The 20244-nt window shown below is 38.0% G+C and overlaps 1 protein-coding gene across 1 annotated transcript in view; it reads left to right on the top strand.

Moving 5' to 3' along the window:
- Window positions 1-8093: 8093 nt before the first annotated feature.
- Window positions 8094-20244, top strand: part of map3k5 (mitogen-activated protein kinase kinase kinase 5) — a 36482-nt gene continuing 24331 nt past the window's right edge. Inside the window, 9 exon segments of the mRNA XM_089022764.1 lie at window positions 8094-8666; window positions 8669-8857; window positions 12805-12944; window positions 14001-14024; window positions 16293-16486; window positions 17399-17567; window positions 17671-17777; window positions 18257-18427; window positions 19819-19931. Of these exon segments, the coding sequence (XP_088878890.1) occupies window positions 8495-8666; window positions 8669-8857; window positions 12805-12944; window positions 14001-14024; window positions 16293-16486; window positions 17399-17567; window positions 17671-17777; window positions 18257-18427; window positions 19819-19931 (1279 nt within the window). The 5' untranslated portion in view covers window positions 8094-8494.

Raw genomic sequence — 20244 nt, 5'->3', positions numbered from 1 at the left:
GTAATGTAATCTAGTGTAATCAATTCTAATCTAATCTAATGTAATCGAATGTAATGAATTCTAATCCAATCAAATGTAATTCAAATGTAATCTAATTTAATCTAATCTAATCAAAAATAATGTAATCTAATCGACTGTAATCAATTCTAATACAGTAAAGTCTCGTTATATCGATATTCAAGGGAGTCCGAAAAAATATCGATATAACCGGGACTATCGATATATCCGACCCTGGTTGCATGTAATTTTCTCCGTGCGTGCATAGAAATAGTATCGATATAACCGGGACTATCGATATATCCGATATCGATATAACGAGACTTTACTGTATATTGTAGTCTAATCTAATATAATGTAACGTAATAAAACTAATGTAATCTAATCCATCGTATTCGATTCTAATCTAATGTACTCTAATCTAATGTAATCTAATGAATTCTAATGTAAAATAAATCAAATTTTATCTAATTTAATCAAATATAATCTAATGAAAATCGATCTAGAAAATGTACGGTGTCACCAACAGGTTGGACCACCGCCGCCATTGCAATAACTCAATTCCGCAAGCATCAAAGATGATTTCCAAGAGTCACCAAAAAGTGTTAGGGTGAAGCCCTCGACCCCGATCGCAAAAAAAAAAAATATAAAAAAACATGATAAAAAAACCGACAAGGGTGTTCATGTGGCGAGAGAGTTGAGCCATGAATCCCCAACTCTGATCATTAGGTTAAGAATCAGGCAAGCCCAAAGGCGCCCAAAACTCTCTGTGGAGAAAGAGCACTTGAAATGAGCCTTGATTGTTATTATTGTCCTCCAAATGAGCGTGATTAGTATTGATGTCTAAATGAGCGCCGAGGTTATTATTGCCTCGCCCATGATTGTTATTATTGCAACGGCTTTATGAGGGCGGGGGATGGAGGGGGGGGGGGGGGTGTACGCTTGCCCTCGCTTCGTTCACTTTTAATTCCATTGGCTGCCTCTTTAACTAACCGCAACGCCACATGGTGTCCTCCACACACACACACACACATGCATGTATAAATGCATTTGGACTCGTTGCAGATCATTTGAAGCAACACAAGTACTCCATTTTATGCTATTCGGAGATGAGGTGGGCTATTCCGGGGAAAACAACGAAAAATGGATGCCAAAGTTTACAAATATGGCCGTCTTTCAGGTGTATAAGCCGCACCGGAGTATAAGGCGCACCCTCATTGAATGGTGTATTTTAAAACTTTTTCCATATACAGTGATACCTTAGCTTACGGATTTAATTGGTTCCCAGAAAGTGTGTGTAAGGCGAAAAGTGTGTATTCCAAAGCTTAAAGGACAACCGACACCAAGTGTCCCAAAACTACTTCAAAATGACCATGGAAATGGTGAGTTTCAGAAAGTCCCGCCCCCTTGTTCGTGATGTCACGCCAGGACGTCTTGCCTTGCTCTAGGATCAAAACAATGGCTTCAGATTCGGAGAAGATGCTTTCTTGTTACTCATCCAGTTATGAATATGATTCAAATAGTTCTGAAGAGGAAAGCATACATGTTTGCAATCGCTTAAAGAAGTCCTTCCGTATCAATTCGAGCCATCAGGACTCAAATGTAGTGTCCCACAAAATGCTCAAGATGGTGCCCAAGCTCCGTTGGAAATGGGCTGATTTGTCTGCTGGGAATTTGTGTCAACTAGTATCAAATAGTAGTCTTGGTGCAACACACAACAATTCACCATTGCGTTATTTATGTGTTTTCCTTCTAATTTCGCCATCAACATGGATCAATCAACACGAAGTTTTCAGACCAAAGTACCCAAAATGCATTGTGTGTCGCTTTCTCGGTCAACAAAGTACAGCAAAATGCATTGACGTGATGGAAGGACTGCTACAATGTGTCCTTTTTTCGGTTACGGGCGTTCCTTCAGTGACGTCACGTCAGGAATCGTCAACAACTCCAAAAAAAGACTTCCTGAATATTCAGCGCGAGTCGTAAAATTAGGGTGCGCCTTATATACTCGGTTTATGTCCGATTCGATTCGTGATAGCTATACGTGCACTTGGGTGTGCTTGTGAGCATGTCAGAGCACCTGTCAGATCTGTTCGCCGATTGGGGAAAATGGCCGGCTCACAAAATCGCCGTGGGAGGAGAAAAATAGGAGGTAGGGTTGCCTTCCTGTCACTCACTGTCAATCACGACAACACACACAACTACACTAATACACTTTTTGACATACATTACAACTTGTCCAATAATTCGCCTTCATTTTGAAAGCCGGATTGGAAAACAGGAAGTAGATGTTGACACATATGAATGTACATTTCCACTTACTTATTTCAGCATTCATTAAGTTAAAAATTACACGCTGCTTCATACACACACACACACACACACACATGCACACACACGCTTCTAGCGTCACCACTCTTTACACAGACAGCCATTCAGTCTGACAGAGTAATTATGACGTCCCACTCGGAGGCAGCCCAGGGCTGAGAGGTGAGAGTTATTGATCCCACGCAGGAGGAAATTTATCAATGTCCAAACGTTGAGCCCTGACAGGAACCCAATCCACTTAGAGCACAATGTTTAAACTGTTTTTGGATCCAAAAAAATATCTTATTTCTTTTTAAACTTTGGAAGAAGAGCATTTAGCAGTTAGCAAAAACGTATCATTGGTTTTTGCTTTTATTATAGTACCTATGCTTGTCTGTGACTGTCAAGTGTCCTTGACAGTTTTCAAAGGCGCTTAAAATGTAATGTATTATTTTTATTATTTTGATTATAATAAGATTAATACATTTAATTTCCAAGCAGCTCAATTAAGAGCCATCAACGACCATCACAAATGTAAATAAAGTGACTCTATTATACAGTGCAGTGTATTTCTTTCATTACAATACAATAGCACATTTATTATACGTAGAAAAGGGTATATTGTGTGTAGTTTTAAGGCTTATTTAGTTGAAAATTATATTTTATGGAGACCTGGGAACGGATTATTTTCATTTTAATGGTTTCCTATGGGAAATTAATTTTTGGGATACACACTTTTCACCTTACACACTCTGTCTGGCAACCAATTAAGTTCGTAAGCCAAGGCCCCACTGGATTGAGTAAGTCATCAAAAACTTTTTTTTCCCTGTGTTTTGTCTTGTGGAAAATGTATTTGTGAGCGGGGGGCAACAAAGGTCATTTCTCTTCCCCTCCATCGACCCCCGCGTCATACAAACACCTGTGGACATCTTCCCTTCACCTCCATATTCTTTTTTCCTCAGACAATAAGTGGAATCATCCCCTCTCCATCATTATTGGCACCATTATTGATCACGTTATATGGCACAATTATTGATCGCTAACTTGGGACTAAGATGAGTCCAACTTTTTTATGAAATCTGTTGACGGAGGTGATTTGACACCATATGGGGAAATCCTCAGATTCACGAATGCAGATGAGCCTTCCATTTCCAGGGGGGGGTGAGGGGATATGATCTTACTACTGTAGCAAGGTAGCATCCAGGTGAAATCTCCAACACTGAAGTTAGAGAGCAAAAACAGCTGCCTCACTTTCTTTTTATGTTCATCCCCCGAGGCCCATCCCACTAAAGAGAAGTAATTTGGCTTATCTTATCCCAGAGACCTAGCAGCTGCTTTTTATTCTTTTTTTTTTGTGTGTGTGCATGTGCTCCTTTTTTTTTTCTCATTTAGTCCAACAAAGATTGTCCTCATAGATTGACCTTCTCCGGCGCCTGCGGGCCATTGCCCTCATGCCAGTAACTAGATAACACACTCTATCAGAGATTTGAGAAAATCATTGGGAAAGCAGTGGCGCTGATAGTGGCATCAATCCTAACCTGACACCGGGCTGGGTCAACCATTTATCTCTGCACAGCGCCTCTGGTCAAAAAAAGGCGGCCATCTTGTGCCGTGACATCTTTCTTTAATAACCTTGGTCGCATCTCTTTGCAGATTGAGAGACGCCAGGCTACTCATCACGGTGGCTTTGTTCGAGTGTTAACCCGTGAAAAACTTTTTTTTTTTTTTTTTTTGCTCTAAATGGCCTGAGATTGTTATAAGAAAGTCCAAACTCACAAACTCGTTAGCCTTCGAGTTAATGGTGACTCCACTGGCATTGATTCCGCCCCTCGGTATGGGGACTTAAATGCTTCTATATTGTTGCAGGGTGAAAATCCCACAGGCCTCCTAGAGTTTAGATCATTGTTTTTCACTTACTAACAATGAACTTATGATCAGAGCGCTCCGAGGCCTTTAAAAAAAATGCCCCGCAGGATCATTAAAGAAGGATCTGTGTGTGTTTGTGTTGGACGCCAGCTCAGCGGCGGCGTGTCCGAAGCTCATCCCGACGAGCGGGGAGGTTAAATGGGGCGTCATCAATCTCAATGAAGTGCAATTATTTTCTCACTTATTCATCATTGCAGGCTAATAGCTAGTGGCAAAACAACGGCGGCCATTTGTCAAACTTAGCAGATTTCTGTAATTTTGTTTTCCCCCCCCTCCCTCGAATGTTTGCACGAGATCTATGAAGGGATGCAATAAGTCTACGCCTCCGAGTGTCTATCGCTTACCTGCAACGCCTAACTGGCTAAACTTTTTTTTTGGGCCGTTTGAGTGATTCTCTCCATTTCAGAGCTGAGCGACCATTTCATGGTGAGTGGCTTTATTTGTCGGCGGCGGCGCACATTGACCAAAAAAAGAAACATAGATGTGACTCTTCATTCCGTTACACGATTTGTGCCTCATTTTATTTTATTTTATTTTATTTTATTTTATTTATTTATTTGCTTATTTATTTGACTGTTTGTATGTATGTATGTATGTATGTATGTATGTATTTATTTATTTGTTTGTTTGTTTATTTGGCTATTTATTTATGTATTTATTTATTTTTAATTTATCTTTTTGTTTATTTTTTATTAGTTTTTTTGTTTGGTTATCATTATTTTTATTATTATTTTTATTTGTTTTTTAATTTTTAATTATTTTTTAAATTTAATTTTGTTATTAAGTTTTTACGATTTTATTATTATTATTTTTTAGTATTTTAGATTTATTTATCTATCTATCTATCTATCTATCTATCTATCTATCTATCTATCTATCTATCTATCTATCTGTTAATTTATTTATTTATTTATTTATTTATTTATTTGGTTGGTTATTTGTTTGTGTATTTATCGATTTTTATTTATTTATTGGTTATTATTTCTTATTTTTATTTATTTATATTTTATATTTCTAAACATTTTTAATTAATTAATTTATTTATTTATTTATTTATTTATTTATGTGTTCGTGTATTTATTTATTTATTTATTTATTTATGAATTATTATTTGTATTTATATTTTATATTTTACATTTTTAAACATGTTGTTTATTTATTTATTTATTTATTCATTGTTTTGAGATGTGGAAAATCACTTCCACGCCATTGGCCAATATGTAAAGCACAAATTCCACTTGGGAATGCTTGTTGATTCTATCCATCATCGAATCATCACATGTGATGAGCAATTTAATATTTTCAAGTTTTAACAGAGACTTTGCTTATTTTTACACTTAAATTTGCAGTTCAGCCTGTATGGCATGCTTTTCGAGTGGGCAAAATGGAAGACATGTGCCAATATGTTGCTATTAATATACAGTGAGACCTCAATTTACGAACTTAATTGGTTCCCAGACAGAGTGTGTAAGGCGAAAAGTGTGTATCTCAAAAAAAAAAAATCCCATAGGAAACCATTAAAATGGGAATAATCCGTTCCCGGGTTTCCATAAAATATACTTTTCAACTAAATAAGTCTTAAAACTACACACAACATACCTTATTCTATGTATAATAAATATGCTATTGTATTGTAATGAAAGGAATACACTGCATTGTATCATAAAGTCACTTTATTTACATTTGTGATGGTCATTTATGGCTTGATGGAATGGCGTTGGAGGTCGAAGGTCAAAGGGAATTGCTGTTTGGAAAGTGAGCACATTACATGACGACTGTAATTAAAGAAATAAACTGTGCTGTAAAGTAAAGTGGAAGGAGAGTCACCTTCCATAAGGACTGTTGGTAACTTAACCTCTGGTGCTGTTCGGTCGTGTGCTTCCGCCGAAGATCACTCCGCCAGCCGTGGTGGGTGTGTATTATGAAAATAGTGCTTATTATAAGGTTTAATTTTCAGAAATTTGACATTTGTAAGACGAAAAGTTTGTAAGTTGAGGTGTTTGTAAGTTGAGGTCTCACTGTATTAGGAAGATGACATTGAGTGGGTAAATTTGGGAGGAAATTTAGACACAAAGAATATTTCAGTGGATTACTTGGTTTGGGATTTTTGTGGGTTGACGTGAAGCTTTTCTCAAATGCAAAATATGTGACTGAGCTCAATAAAGGTCAGCAAAGCCTCCAAAAGGCCACTATTGTTTTCTTATAATTACAGTGAATGAATTAAGCTTGCTGAGGAAAGGGGGAATTTTTCCATCTGTGTTTCACTTTTTAAATATGTACAAGCGTTCATTATGTTGGCTCATAATTTGATTTCGGATCAAACACGATTCTCATTTTGAAATGGGAGAAAGGGTAATTGCAGAAATGCAAATGAGATTTTAACACCGCGACACTGCCTGGTGGGGCGAGTGATGGCATTTTCACACCCAGTTCAAGTGCCAACACTTGAATGAATCGATTCGTTGTTATTGGATGACACCCGGTGGTGGGAAAGTGATCTGCGGCTATTGTCCAAGGAGAACTGACTTCTTTTGGGGAAGGGGGTCCTCGCTTTACAATGCGATTGGTTGCCTCCTCACTGTTGACGACTTAACTCGAATTACGCATCACTAATGTAACATGCATTTGAAATATTGATCGGCATCTTTTCGTTGTTTATTTATTTATGTATTTATTGATTGATTCATTCATTCCTTCGTTCATTCAGTCACTCATTTAGTTAGTTAGTTAGTTAGTTAGTTAGTTAGTTAGTTAGTTAGTTAGTTAGTTAGTTAGTTAGCTGGTTATTTGTTTATTAGTTAGTTGTATATTTATTTATGTGTTTATTTATGTATGTGTTTGTGTATTTATTTATTTATTATTTATTTATTTATTGTTTATTTCTTTATTTTATTTCTTTATTTGTTGTTTATTTATGTTTGTGTGTTTATTTATGTACGTGTTTGTGTATGTATTTATTTCGTTATTTGTCTGTTTATTTACTTAAGTGCTTGGGTATTTATTTATTTATTTATTTATTTATTTATTTATTTATTTATTTATTTATTTATTTGTGTGTGTGTATGTATGTATGTATGTATGTATGTATGTATGTATGTATGTATGTATGTATGTATTTATTTGTTGGTGGATGTATTTATTTATTCATTTATTTATTTATGTTTGTGTATTTATTTATATACGTATTACACTTTCTTTCTTTCTTTCTTTCTTTCTTTCTTTCTTTCTTTCTTTCTTTCTTTCTTTCTTTCTTTCTTTCTTTCTTTCTTTCTTTCTTTCTTTCTTTCTTTCTTTCTTTCGGGCAATTCCAGCAAAAAAAATAAAGAAAAAAATAAATAAATGCGACAGTTGACTGTGATATTCTATCTCTACCGCTAGATGGCGTTGCCTAACCAGGAATGAAAAAAAGTGATATTTCTAACATGGCCAAGATGAATTGCATCAATTTATTTCACATGCAGCGATGTAAAATAATGTGTTGATCACGTGATTTTACTTCCATTGCAATGCACGAATACAAACAAGAAGATTTGTGAAATGATGACGATTTAAATCATTTTAAGAATTTAATAATTGAGATTATTAATCGATCTGCACGAGTATGTTGTATGCATTTGTCGCGTCCAATTGTTTACCCACATTTGGCGTGACACGACACCACGATGATAGTCACAAAGCTGCTTTGTCAACATGATTTCGACTCTGCATTTGGCACGACCGCACTTGGAGACGCGTTGCCATGGCAATCCATCCGGTTCATGATTTGCCCCCCCCCTCCCCTTCCTCTTCCCTAGCCTCACACGTGGTCATTTTATCACCGCCCACACCCAAGAGGTTTCCCGTCTTTTGCCCCCGCCCACCCCGCCGCAAGCAGACGGAACAGAAGATAAACAGTCGAGACTGGGGAGGGACGATTCGACGCCTGAAACCTTGCTCGTGTCGCTCGTGCACCATTTGGACACCTCCCGTCCAAGAAATGCGCGTCGACGGTTGCATTTGCGCGTCTCGTGCAACGTTTAGGAGCGAATCGCCGTAAGTTCGCAATCGCAGCATGATTTTGCCCCGCGGCCAGTGGACTTGTGTCAAACCCACGCGAGATTTCCTCGTTCGTGTCCGTGCAGCCGTCAGGCCGCCGTGCGTAAAACGCCGTGCGTAACGGAGAGGTAAGGGGGGGGGGGGGCTCTCTCCATGGAGATCCCGAGGAGGCGCCGTTCCTCTCAATCCACGCGTTAACAAAAAAACGACACCTCGAGACTCACTCGAGATGAGCCAAGAGCAGGAAGGCATTTCCTTGCCGGTTCCTTGCCTGAGGGGGGCTGATGTCGGTGGAGGAGAGACCACCGGGCTTCCGGCGGCTGGGACTTTCTGGCAGGATTCGGTCATCGGGGGTCAAACTTCGTCGATGGACGTCGGGGGTCTTCTATCCACGGGCAAGCGTGCAAAAGCAGACCTGTGAGCGTCGCCTACGTGTTGAACAATGAGCCGAATCAGCAGAACAACGCCGAATTCATGGCTCTGAGGTGCCTCAAAGACGCTTGCGAGGCGGCGGGTAGCAAATTGGAGACGGTCCACTTTGGGAAGTTGGACTTTGGGGAGACCACCGTGCTGGATAGCTTCTACAACGCAGGTAATGGCGCTTCATCTAAACATTGGGATATTAACCTCCATGGGGGGGTTGTCAGTCCGAATGACTACTCAGCATTGGAATGTTTGCATGTCCAACCGCAAAGGTCAAAGGTCACACCTTTGCTGCGTCACTTTTTTTTTTTTCCGGGAAACGGGATGCCTGCAGGACAGGTTGCTTCTGAGCTGGGCGGTCTGGTTGGTTGCGTGTCGCGACACGAGGCTGCAGCCTGCACATCCACTTGTTTACTCGCCGCTTGAATGCACGTGAAAGTCACGACAACTTTAGTGTTTTATTTACCAATTTTTTTAACTCATTCGCTGCCAGATGATGTGCAAAAAAATGTGTCTACTGCAGTGCCAGGGTTTTTGTCATCGTCACTCCAATTCCAGGACCCACAGAATATCGAGTTTTAGGACGACGTAAACATTCTATGTGACGTTAGAAATCTTAGCCTCTCTTCTTTCATGAGAAAGAAAGAGTTAAATCCTAAATTTTATCGGTCTGGAGTTATATGAGCTTGAAATGAGGGCAAAAGTCTAAAATGCAATGCAATACATACATATTGGATTATATAGCGCTTGAACAACAGCTAAAGCTGAAACAAAGCGCTAACAGGTAAAAAAACTATTGCCAGAGGTCTGACAAGTGCTTTATCGTCACCCGCGCATGGATTGGATTGGATGTACTTTTGTTCGTTTCGCAGTGGAGAAATTTACATTTCACAGCAGCAGAGGTATGAAATGAAGAGGAAAGGAAAGAAAGAAGTAGAAAAACAAAATCCAGGAGTTTTTACTTCTTTCTTTCCTTTCCTCTTCCTTTCATAACTTTGCTGCTGTGTTACGTCCGGGTAGAGTGAACGAACGCTGGCGTGAATGGCTGCCACTGTTCACTCGCACACAAAAAAACTATAATCCCGTGACTGTAAAGTGTCCTTGAGAGTTGAAAGGCGCTTAGAAATTAAATGTATTATTATTATTATTATTATTATTATTATTAAAAACAACATACAGGAGCTGCTAGAAGGGCAGCCACTCTCGCGGCGCCATCTTGAAGTCAAAAGTACAAACAAAAAAACTAAATAAGACACAGAGTCATTCGTTCTTCAGCGCTTGCTGTACCCTCTTTGTGACATGAAGCAGTTCTCGATGAAAAAGGAGAGGATCAAAGCGTCCTTTTCAGCAGTGGATCAGGGACGTCATGGTGGAATATGCACGTCTACTACAAGCTAAATGTTGAAAACAAACACGCAGCTGTAGCATCCATTGACAAAAAGAGTTGGCCTTGTATCTCCTGTCCGACGTAAATCCGCTTCAATTCCAAGCCACGACAGTTCCACATACGCTCGACGTCCTATTTACAATTCTAAATTTGTAAATGGCAGTGAATGAGTTAAGCAACTTTGACGGTGGCCAGTTTGCCTCTCGTCCTTTCAGTCACACTGCCCGACTTTTTTTGAGCCTACAAAGCAGAGAAACTCCATTTTGTTTATCTTGGTCTGAACTTCACTGGAAATATTTCCCCGTTTACACGGGAGGGCGAGCCTTTTTTTCCCTCCTTTTTTCCCCCCAGAAATGCACAGTATCTCCTCTCACACACACGAGTGCAGTCAGTGATCATGCCCCCCCCCCCCCCAAAAAAAAAAAAATCCCATTGCGGTCGTCTTTTATGCAAATGAGCTAATGATCATCGATGCAAAGAGTTTGAAAACAGGCAAATGTCACTCTGAGTTACAAAAAAAAAGGGAGAGACAAATTGGGAATAATAGAACTGGTTTAGCAGGTTAGCATCGTGATTAGCATGTCTGATACGGACTTGGGTTGCCATATCTTTCGGTTATTGCAATTCTCTGGCATCCTCGGCGCCCCTTCCCCTCTTTGCTCAGTGGACAAGCTGAAAGCCCTACTGGAATTCCATCTCCCACCCCCCCTCTCCATCCCCCGCTAACTTGTTTATCCCCTTCTTGTTAGCGCAGAATGCTTAATTACGTACCAGCTGAGAGAGGTCACAAAACAATTGAGCCCTCAGGACACCCAGCGGGGAAACGCCGCCGCCATTGTGGCACGTGATGGGCGGGGCCTGCATTTCGACTCAAGTCCCTCCCTCTTTTTTCTCCTGCAACTATTGTTTGCAAATTGTGTTATCACGGCATCAAAAGTCTGACGTCTTCGTTGTCACGAAAGAGCAATTTTTGCTGCTCGACTCAAGAGAGGCAATCAGAATTTTCCCCAAAGATGCACTACTTCGTTATCCGCCTCCTGCGTCTTTGAAATAACGTTAGTGCGCCTATTAGAAAGAAAAAATTGTTTTATGGGTACCTGGGAACGGATTATTCTCATTTTAATGGTTTCCTATGGGAAATTAATGTTTGGGATACACACTTTTTGCCTTACACACTCTGTCTGGGAACCAATTAAGTTATAACTGTACTTGTATTTTATTTGTTATTGTATCTATGCTTGTCTGTGACTGTAAAGTATCCTTGAGAGAATTTTATTTGCTAGCTATTTGCTATCTATTAGCTATGTAGCTGGCTTGCTAGCTATCTAGCGAGCTATCTATTAGATATCTGGCTGGCTAGCAGGCTAACTATTAGCTATCTATCAGCTGGCTAGTTAGCTTTCTATGAGTGGGTTGAGTGAACGCTGGCGCGTTTGGCTGCCGCTGCTCACCCACAGAAAAACTTATCTTGTGACTGGAAAGTGACCTTGAGAGTTTTGAAAGGCGCTTATAAATGAAATTTATTATTATTATTATCATTATTTCACCACACGTATAGCTGAAAATGCTCGAGGGGGAGTGTATTGTAAATACCACACGCGTTAGCGGCACATGTGTTTTTTTTCCCGTGTGTTTGTCAAGATTGAAAATGACCTATGACCTCTACTTGCAAAAAAAGGGCATGTCGTCATATGCGAGCTGCGGAGTTTCCAAGCCACGCCTCTTTCAACCTGCGGCTTCCCGCCCTTGGCTAAAGATATTTTAGCTCACATCACCCCAACCTCAATCCCCCCTTGAGAATTTCTAGATGGATCCACAAAGGTTGCCACTTTCCCGCAATTCTCATGGGAAATAATGAGAACAAAAATAATGGTGGGCCGCACAGTGGATAATTGGTTCGCTTCACAGTGTTAAAGTGCATGGTTCGATTCCGGCGCCGTCCTTCCTGCATGTTTTTTTTCCTCCCCCATGCCTGAGTGGGTTTTCTTTGGGTATTCCGATTTCTTCGAACATTCCAAATACAGGCAACATCCAACTTACGACCGTGTGCGAGTTACGACCACCCGTACTTACAACCAGACCCTTTTTAAAAAAACAAATCTACGTCTGGGACCGCTACGGTGGCAGCCTGGCAACGCTGTTGCCATATATATATATATATACAGTAAAGTCTCGTTATATCGATATTCAAGGGAGTCCGAAAAAATATCGATATAACCGGGACTATCGATATATCCGACCCTGTTTGCATGTAATTTTCTATGTGCGTGCATAGAAATAGTATCGATATAACCGGGACTATCGATATATCCGATATCGATATAACGAGACTTTACTGTATATATAAACCTCACGTCGACCATTTTGAATGCATTTCGACTTATGACCGTTTAACTTACGACCGTTTCGTCGGAACGGAACCCGGTCGTAAGTCGGATGTTACCTGTATTGTTGTTCGATGTGTGCTCTGCAATTGGCTACAAACCAGTTCAGGGTGTACCTCCGTTGACCAAAAGGCGATTTAGTGGGTCCGACGCGGTGTTCTCATTCGCGCCGATCCCCCCGCCGGTATCCTCATTTGGTGCAATGCTATAATATTCTCTGTGTTGAGCGGATCTGGCAACACAGCCACAACGCTACATATGGTCCTTTGACAGCAATAATAAAAACAGTTATACAAGCCGATTTAGTCAATGAATGAATTTCTGGTTTATTTTTATCCCCATCAGACATCGCCGTAGTGGAGATGACGGACGCTTTCCGCCAACCGTCGCTTTTTTACCACTTGGGAGTTCGAGAGAGTTTCAGCATGGCCAACAACATCATCCTTTACTGTGACACCAATTCCGAGTCGGTCCAATCTTTGCAGGTAAACAATACAAATATTTTAGATTAATCATAAGCTTGGTGATTAAAGGCTATATTTGGGACGCGTCGAGCTAATGTGTTTTGGTTATCTGAGCAACCCCCACGTGCATAATTACTTTGATGGAAGCAGATTAAATAGAAAAATGTTATTTTTGTCCGTATTTTGGCCTCATTTAATTTCATTTAAATCGTCCTTTTCTTTTTTTATGAAAACCCAAAAATGATTTATTTTTTCGTGTTAATCTTATGAATAATTTTACAAAATGTGTGCTTATATGCTATGTGTCGCAGGAGTAGTACCTTTTAAATCATGCATGATAACTCATTCACTGCCAAACGTGCAAAAATGTGTCTACTCCAGTGCCAGGGTTTTTGTCATTTTCACTCAAATTGCAGGACTCACAGAATATTGAGTTGTAGGACTACATAAACAGTCATTGCAGCGTAAGAAACCTTAGACTCTCTTTTTTCCATCAGAAAAAAAGAGTTAATTCCTAAATTGTATGCGTCTGGAGTTATATGAGCTTGAAATGGAGGCAGCTGAACAAAAAACGCGCTTTAACAACTTATCTTGTTTGCTTTGTTTTTAAGTCATATTTTACTCATGGTTTTGTTTGTTACTTTGGACCTTTTGTTCTGATGACTGTTGTTTGCGATTATGTTCCTGCTGACTTTATTTCATACAATTTCCTCAATACACCCTGCTCCTCCCTCCTGCCTGCATTTTTGTTAAATGGGTTTGGAGTTATCTAAGCTTGAAATGGGGGCAACTATACAAAATACAATACATGCAGATTGATTTCTATAGCGCTTTAACAACAGCTAAAGCTGGAACTAAGCGCTAACATGGACAAAAGACAAATGCTACCCCGTCGTGGACATTACCAGAGGTCTGAGCAGAGCTTTATCGACACCCCCGAATTTCCACAATGGCGCTCCATGGCATATTTTCAATACCCGAATAAATTGGAGAATGGCAGTGAATGAGTTAATTTACTAATTAAGTTAATTTGAATGAGTTTTAATTGTACATTTTGTATGCCCTTTCGTCCACCAGGAAATAATATGCCAGAAGAACACTGTAAGTCGTTTTTCTTTTCTACCTATCACCCACACATAATCCAACCGTTTTTTTTTCTCCTCGTTTCTTTCGGCGAATGATCACATTAGAAAAAGACAATTTTCAAACCTGAATTTGTACGACAAGATGCATGAATTGCCCCCAAAAACGACGATTGATCTGCTAGCGAGGACGTGAATGGCTTCCTGCGCGAATGCTAACTCACGCATTGGACTGCTAATCGCAAATATTCCGATACGTTCAAAACGAGCGCGAGTGGGAGAACTTGCGCTTTTTCCCCCCCCCTATCAATAAATCACGTTGCATTCAAGTGACCGCCTGCCCGGGGCTTGATTTCACATGATAAGGAAGCATGCGATCCTCGCGACGGCATGGATCTCACCCGCGGCTAAAAATAGCGCCACGGATTTAGCATTCGGTGGAATCAAAATCCCCCCTCCTCTCCCCTCCATCCGAGACAATGATGTCACGAATCCCCCGTTGCTCAACCCGGAGTCCGAGGTGCATCTGCGCCTTTTATTGCTCCACGAGCCGCACCTTCCTTTCACTTCCTTCTTTCTCCCGTGCCAGTTTTCACACGGAGACAATAGCGTATGATGAAACGACAGGAAAACACGCCCACCCGCCTCACATGCTTGCATTTTTATCAAATAGCAGACATTCTGAAGGCGTCTGCAAGTTTCTTCAGGAAAAACACATGCCCCCTTTGCCACTTTATCTTTATTTTCCTGATCTGTAAACACCACATGCGCTTGAATCTGCTTTGTTTATTCAGTAGGGTCGCTCCTCTCGGGCCTGCAAACTTGGAAGAAGTTAAAAACAAATAGAACAAAGACACTTAGTTGTACTCTCCACCCGGTCCTGCTCCCGCTGCCCATTTAGTCGGCACCATACAAGCGCTCGATTGTGCGTCACCTCATTTATTCGAGGCGTTCTAAAGTGGTCAATTAGCGCAGACTCCTTCCCCGTGAGTTCTTTTCCAAGAAGGAAACGGAATATTTGCCACTTGGCTGGAACATTAGTTGCAAATGCGAGTTAAAAAATGTTACTTTAGCGTGAAATCCTTTAGAAGTGAAAAGACTGCAATGCACGAGAATGATAAAAACAGAATATGTATTTATTTATTTATTTGTTTGTTTGTTTATTGTTTAGTTTATATTTTATTTATTTTGTTGTGTGTTATTTTTGTATTATTCATGGTCAATGTTTATTTATATTTTTTTATTTACTGTCCATTTTTATTATTTATTTATTTATTTATTTATTTATTTATTTATTGTGTTATTCCATTATTTATGTTCCTGTATTTTATTTGTTCATTTTTGTGCGCTATTATTGTTTTTTATTACTATTACATATGTTGTACTTTTATTTATTTATTTGTAGTTTTATTTAGTTACTGTTTATTTTTATTTCTTTTTGTGTGTTATTTCTGATGTTTATTATTTGTATTTATTGTTTATTTGTTTATTATGTATTTATTTTATGTGGGATTTATTTATTTATTATTACTATTATTTATTTTCTCATTTTATTTATTTGTTTGTTTATCTATTGTTGATTTTTATTTCTTTATTATTTATTTGATGTATTATCTAGTATTCTTATTTATAATTTACTGTTTATTTGTTTATTATGTATTTACTATTACTATTATTTATTTATTTATGTATTTCTTTTTTATTTGTTTTTATGTATTATCTATTATTCTTATTTATTATTTCTTGTTTATTATGTATTTATTTTATGTGGGATTTATTTATTTATTATTACTATTATTTATTTTCTCATTTTATGCATTCATTTATTTGTTTGTTTATTTATTGTTGATTTTTATTTCTTTATTATTTATTTTATGTATCTAGTATTCTTATTTATAATTTATTGTTTATTTGTTTATTATGTATTTATCTTATTTGAGATTTATTTACTATTACTATTATTTATGTTCTCATTTATTTATTTATTTATTTATTTATTTATTTATCATGTTCATTTCTTTTTTATTTGTTTTTATGTATTATCTATTATTCTTATTTATTATTTCTTGTTTATTATGTATTTATTTTATGTGAGATTTATTTATTATGACTATTATTTATTTTCTGGTTTTATTTATTTTTTTGTTTATTCATTGTTTATTTTTATTTCTTTATTATTTATTTTATGCATTATTTATTATTATTATTATTATTTCTGTATTTGTTTGTTTATTTATTTTTCTGTTCATGATGAGTTCCTCAACGCAATTTGTTCCTGCGTCAGCAGACCTGCTCGGCCAACTACACTTTCATCCCATACATGGTGACGCCGCACAACAAAGTGTACTGCTGCGAGGGAAGCCTCATGAAGGGCCTCACCGAATTGATGCAGCCCAGCTTTGAGATGCTGCTCGGCCCCATTTGCATGCCCCTCCTGGATCGCTTCATCCAGTTACTCAAAGTCTCGCAAGCTAGCTCGCAGTAAGTCTCGCAAAATCTTCCACATTCTCCCCACCATAGCTAGCCTAGGCTAGCGAGGCTAGCTATTAGCTGTCTAGCTGGCTGGCTGTAAGCTGTCTAGCTAGCTAGCTGTTGGCTATCTGGCTATCTATTCGCTTTTTATTTGCTATCCATTAGCTAGCTAGCTATTAGCTGTCTAGCTGACTGGCTGTCTAGCTGGCTAACTGTTGGCTATCTGGCTATCTATTAGCTATTTATTTGCTATCCATTAGCTAGCTAGCTATTAGCTGTCTAGCTGACTGGCTGTCTAGCTGGGTAACTGTTGGCTATCTGGCTATCTATTAGCTATTTATTTGCTATCCATTAGCTAGCTAGCTAGCTATTAGCTGTCTAGCTGACTGGCTGTCTAGCTGGCTAGCTGTTGGCTATCTGGCTATCTATTCGCTTTTTATTTGCTATCCATTAGCTAGCTAGCTATTAGCTGTCTAGCTGACTGGCTGTCTAGCTGGCTAACTGTTGGCTATCTGGCTATCTATTCGCTATTTATTTGCTATCCATTAGCTAGCTAGCTAGCTATTAGCTGTCTAGCTGACTGGCTGTCTACCTGGCTAGCTGTTGGCTATCTGGCTATCTATTCGCTATTTATTTGCTATCCATTAGCTAGCTAGCTAGCTATTAGCTGTCTAGCTGTTGGCTATCTGGCTATCTATTCGCTATTTATTTGCTATCCATTAGCTAGCTAGCTAGCGATCTATTTGAATTACTTCGGTGTTGAGTGAACGCCGGCGCATGTGGCTGCCGCTTCTCACCCACAGAAAAACTTTGTCCTGTCACTGTAAAGTGACCTTGAGAGTTTTGAAAGGCGCTTATTAATGAAATATATGATTATTATTGAGATTGAAATGCGATGACTGTCCCATTTTGTACCAACAGTCACTATTTTCGTGAAACCATCCTGAGTGAGATTCGGAAAGCTCGGGAACTCTACACCGGAGCAGAACTGGCCGCCGAACTGGGCCGAATCCAACAACGGCTGGACAACGTGGAGTCTCTCTCGGTGGATATCGTCATCAACCTGTTGCTGACGTACCGAGACATTCAGGTGATTGCCCCGTGCGCTCAGCCTTGTGGATGATTCACACGAATGGCGACGCTGAATTATTACAGTGGCTCATACGCACGTTTTGTGTTTATTTATTGTGTAGGATTATGAGTCAGTGGTGAATCTGGTGGAGAATCTGAGCAAACTGCCGACCTTTGACCTCGTGGCACATCCACATGTCAAGTTCCATTATGCTTTTGCACTGAATAGGTGAGTTACCGGGCGGGGTGCCACTTGGTTTAATCTCTCAAGCCTGTTTTTTTTTTTTCATTTCCTCCCTTCAATGCAATTTTCACAACAACTTAGTTCATTTTTTTTTTCGCATTATCGCAACAATGAACTTCCTGTCAGTAAATAATAATAATAATAATAATAATAATAATAATAATATATTTCATTTTAAGCGCCTTTCAAAAGCATCCTTTTAAGCACCCTTTTAAGCGTCCTTTTCACCAGTGGATCAGGGACGTCATGGTGGAATGTGCACGTCTGCTACAAGCTAAATGTTGAAAGCAAACAGGAAGCTGTGTAGAATCCATTGACGAAAAGAGATTGTCTCACATCTCCTTTCCCACTTAAATCCGCTTCAATTCCAAGCCGCGACCGTTCCACATACGCATTCCCATCAAAATGGCCGATAACTACCATGCCTAATACACAATGAAGATTAAAATTATGAATGTTACCAGGAGGAACCAGCCCGGCGACAGACAGAAGGCCTTGGACATCATGCTTCCCCTCGTGGAGGCCAAGGAGCAGGTGGCCTCGGACATCTTCTGCCTGATCGGGCGGATCTACAAGGACATGTTCTTGGAATCGCATTTCGCCGACACCCAGAGCAGAGACAGCGGCACGCACTGGTGAGCGAGGGCCACACGTGCAAAATTGTGTCCGCTCCAGTGCCATGCCAAATAAATAAATACATGTATAAATGCATGTATAAATACATGTATAAATAAATACATACATAAATAAATGTATAAATAAATGTACACATATAAATAAATGTAGAAATAAATGTCGAAATAAATGTATAAGCAAATGTATAAATAAATGTATAAATAAATACATAAATAAATGTATAAATATAAATAAATGTATAAATATAAATAAATGTATAAATAAATGTACACATATAAATAAATGTATAAATATAAATAAATGTCGAAATAAATGTCGGAATAAATGTCGAAATAAATGTATAAGCAAATGTATAAATAAATGTATACATAAATGTATAAATAAATACATAAATAAATGTATAAATATAAATAAATGTATAAATAAATGTATGAATAAATGTAAAAACAAATGTATAAATACATGTAGAAATAAATAAGTACATAAATAAATAAATGTATAAATATAAATAAATGTCTAAATAAATGTATAAATAAATGTATGAATAAATGTAAAAACAAATGTATAAATAAATGTATAAATACATGTAGAAATAAATAAATACATAAATAAATAAATGTATAAATATAAATAAATGTATAAATATAAATAAATATATAAATAAATGTCTAAATAGGTGTATACATATAAATAAATGTCTAAATAAATGTACAAACAAATGTATCAATAAATGTATAAATAAATACATAAATAAATAAATGTATCAATATAAATAAATGTATAAATAAAAATAAATGTTTCAATAAATGTATAAATAAATGTTTCAATAAATGTATAAATGAATTAATAAATGTATGAATAAACGTATGAATACATGTATGAATAAATGTGTGAATAAACGTATAAATAAACGTATAAATAAACGTATGAATAAATGTATGAATAAATAAATATATATATATATATATATATATATATATATATATATATATATATATATATATATATATATATATATATATATATATATTTTGCCAATGATGATGCAAGTATTATTTTTTTTTGCACAAACTTCGATGCAGAGTGAGCTCAAAGAAAACAATAAAACATCAATAACATGAAATAGTTGATTGCGCTGGAGTGGAAATTGCTTTTCAGTTGAAGTATTGCTGTGAGTCCCATCTGGCTGTTATTGGCCTGTCACAACACAACAGCGAGACCCAATCACTTTCATTCCTTCCGATGAGCACATTACTCATTAGATGAATGCTCCGACGCAATATGGCTCTAATTGCAATTTCGAACTTGTAGTATAAAGTCATCCGTTATTTCGCATTGAGAATTTAAAGTACGACATGTTTATTAAAGTGATCGGTCTTTGTCTATGCAGGTTTAAAATGGGCTTTGAATCGGAGCCAACGTTGCATTCGGGTATCAACTACGCCGTTCTGCTCCTGGCGGCCGGACATCAGTTTGAAACTTCTTTTGAGCTTCGTAAAGTGGGTGAGTGGAAATTCCATTTCTGTCTTGCGAACAAACGACCGGTAATTTCCGGACGATAGAGCGCCTCACCCGCTACATTTTTAGAGGAAAAACGATTTTGTACATACACAAGCCGCAACTGTATATAAGCCGCATGCGCTCACATTAAAACACTGCAAATTGGTGTTTTCATGTTTATTATGTTTTATAAAGTCATTATAAGTGGCTTGCGAGAGGACAGTAATTTCATCTGTGCTGTATATCATGCATATTAGCATATTTAATAATAAAGCTGACTTGACTTTGATTTACAAAGAAAGACAGGACACAGAGA

This window comes from Hippocampus bargibanti, linkage group LG19, assembly GCF_051943395.1.
Source record: "Hippocampus bargibanti isolate YZ-2025 linkage group LG19, ASM5194339v1, whole genome shotgun sequence".
Lineage (NCBI taxonomy): Eukaryota > Metazoa > Chordata > Actinopteri > Syngnathiformes > Syngnathidae > Hippocampus > Hippocampus bargibanti.
This window is presented reverse-complemented; position numbering and strand designations above follow the sequence as displayed.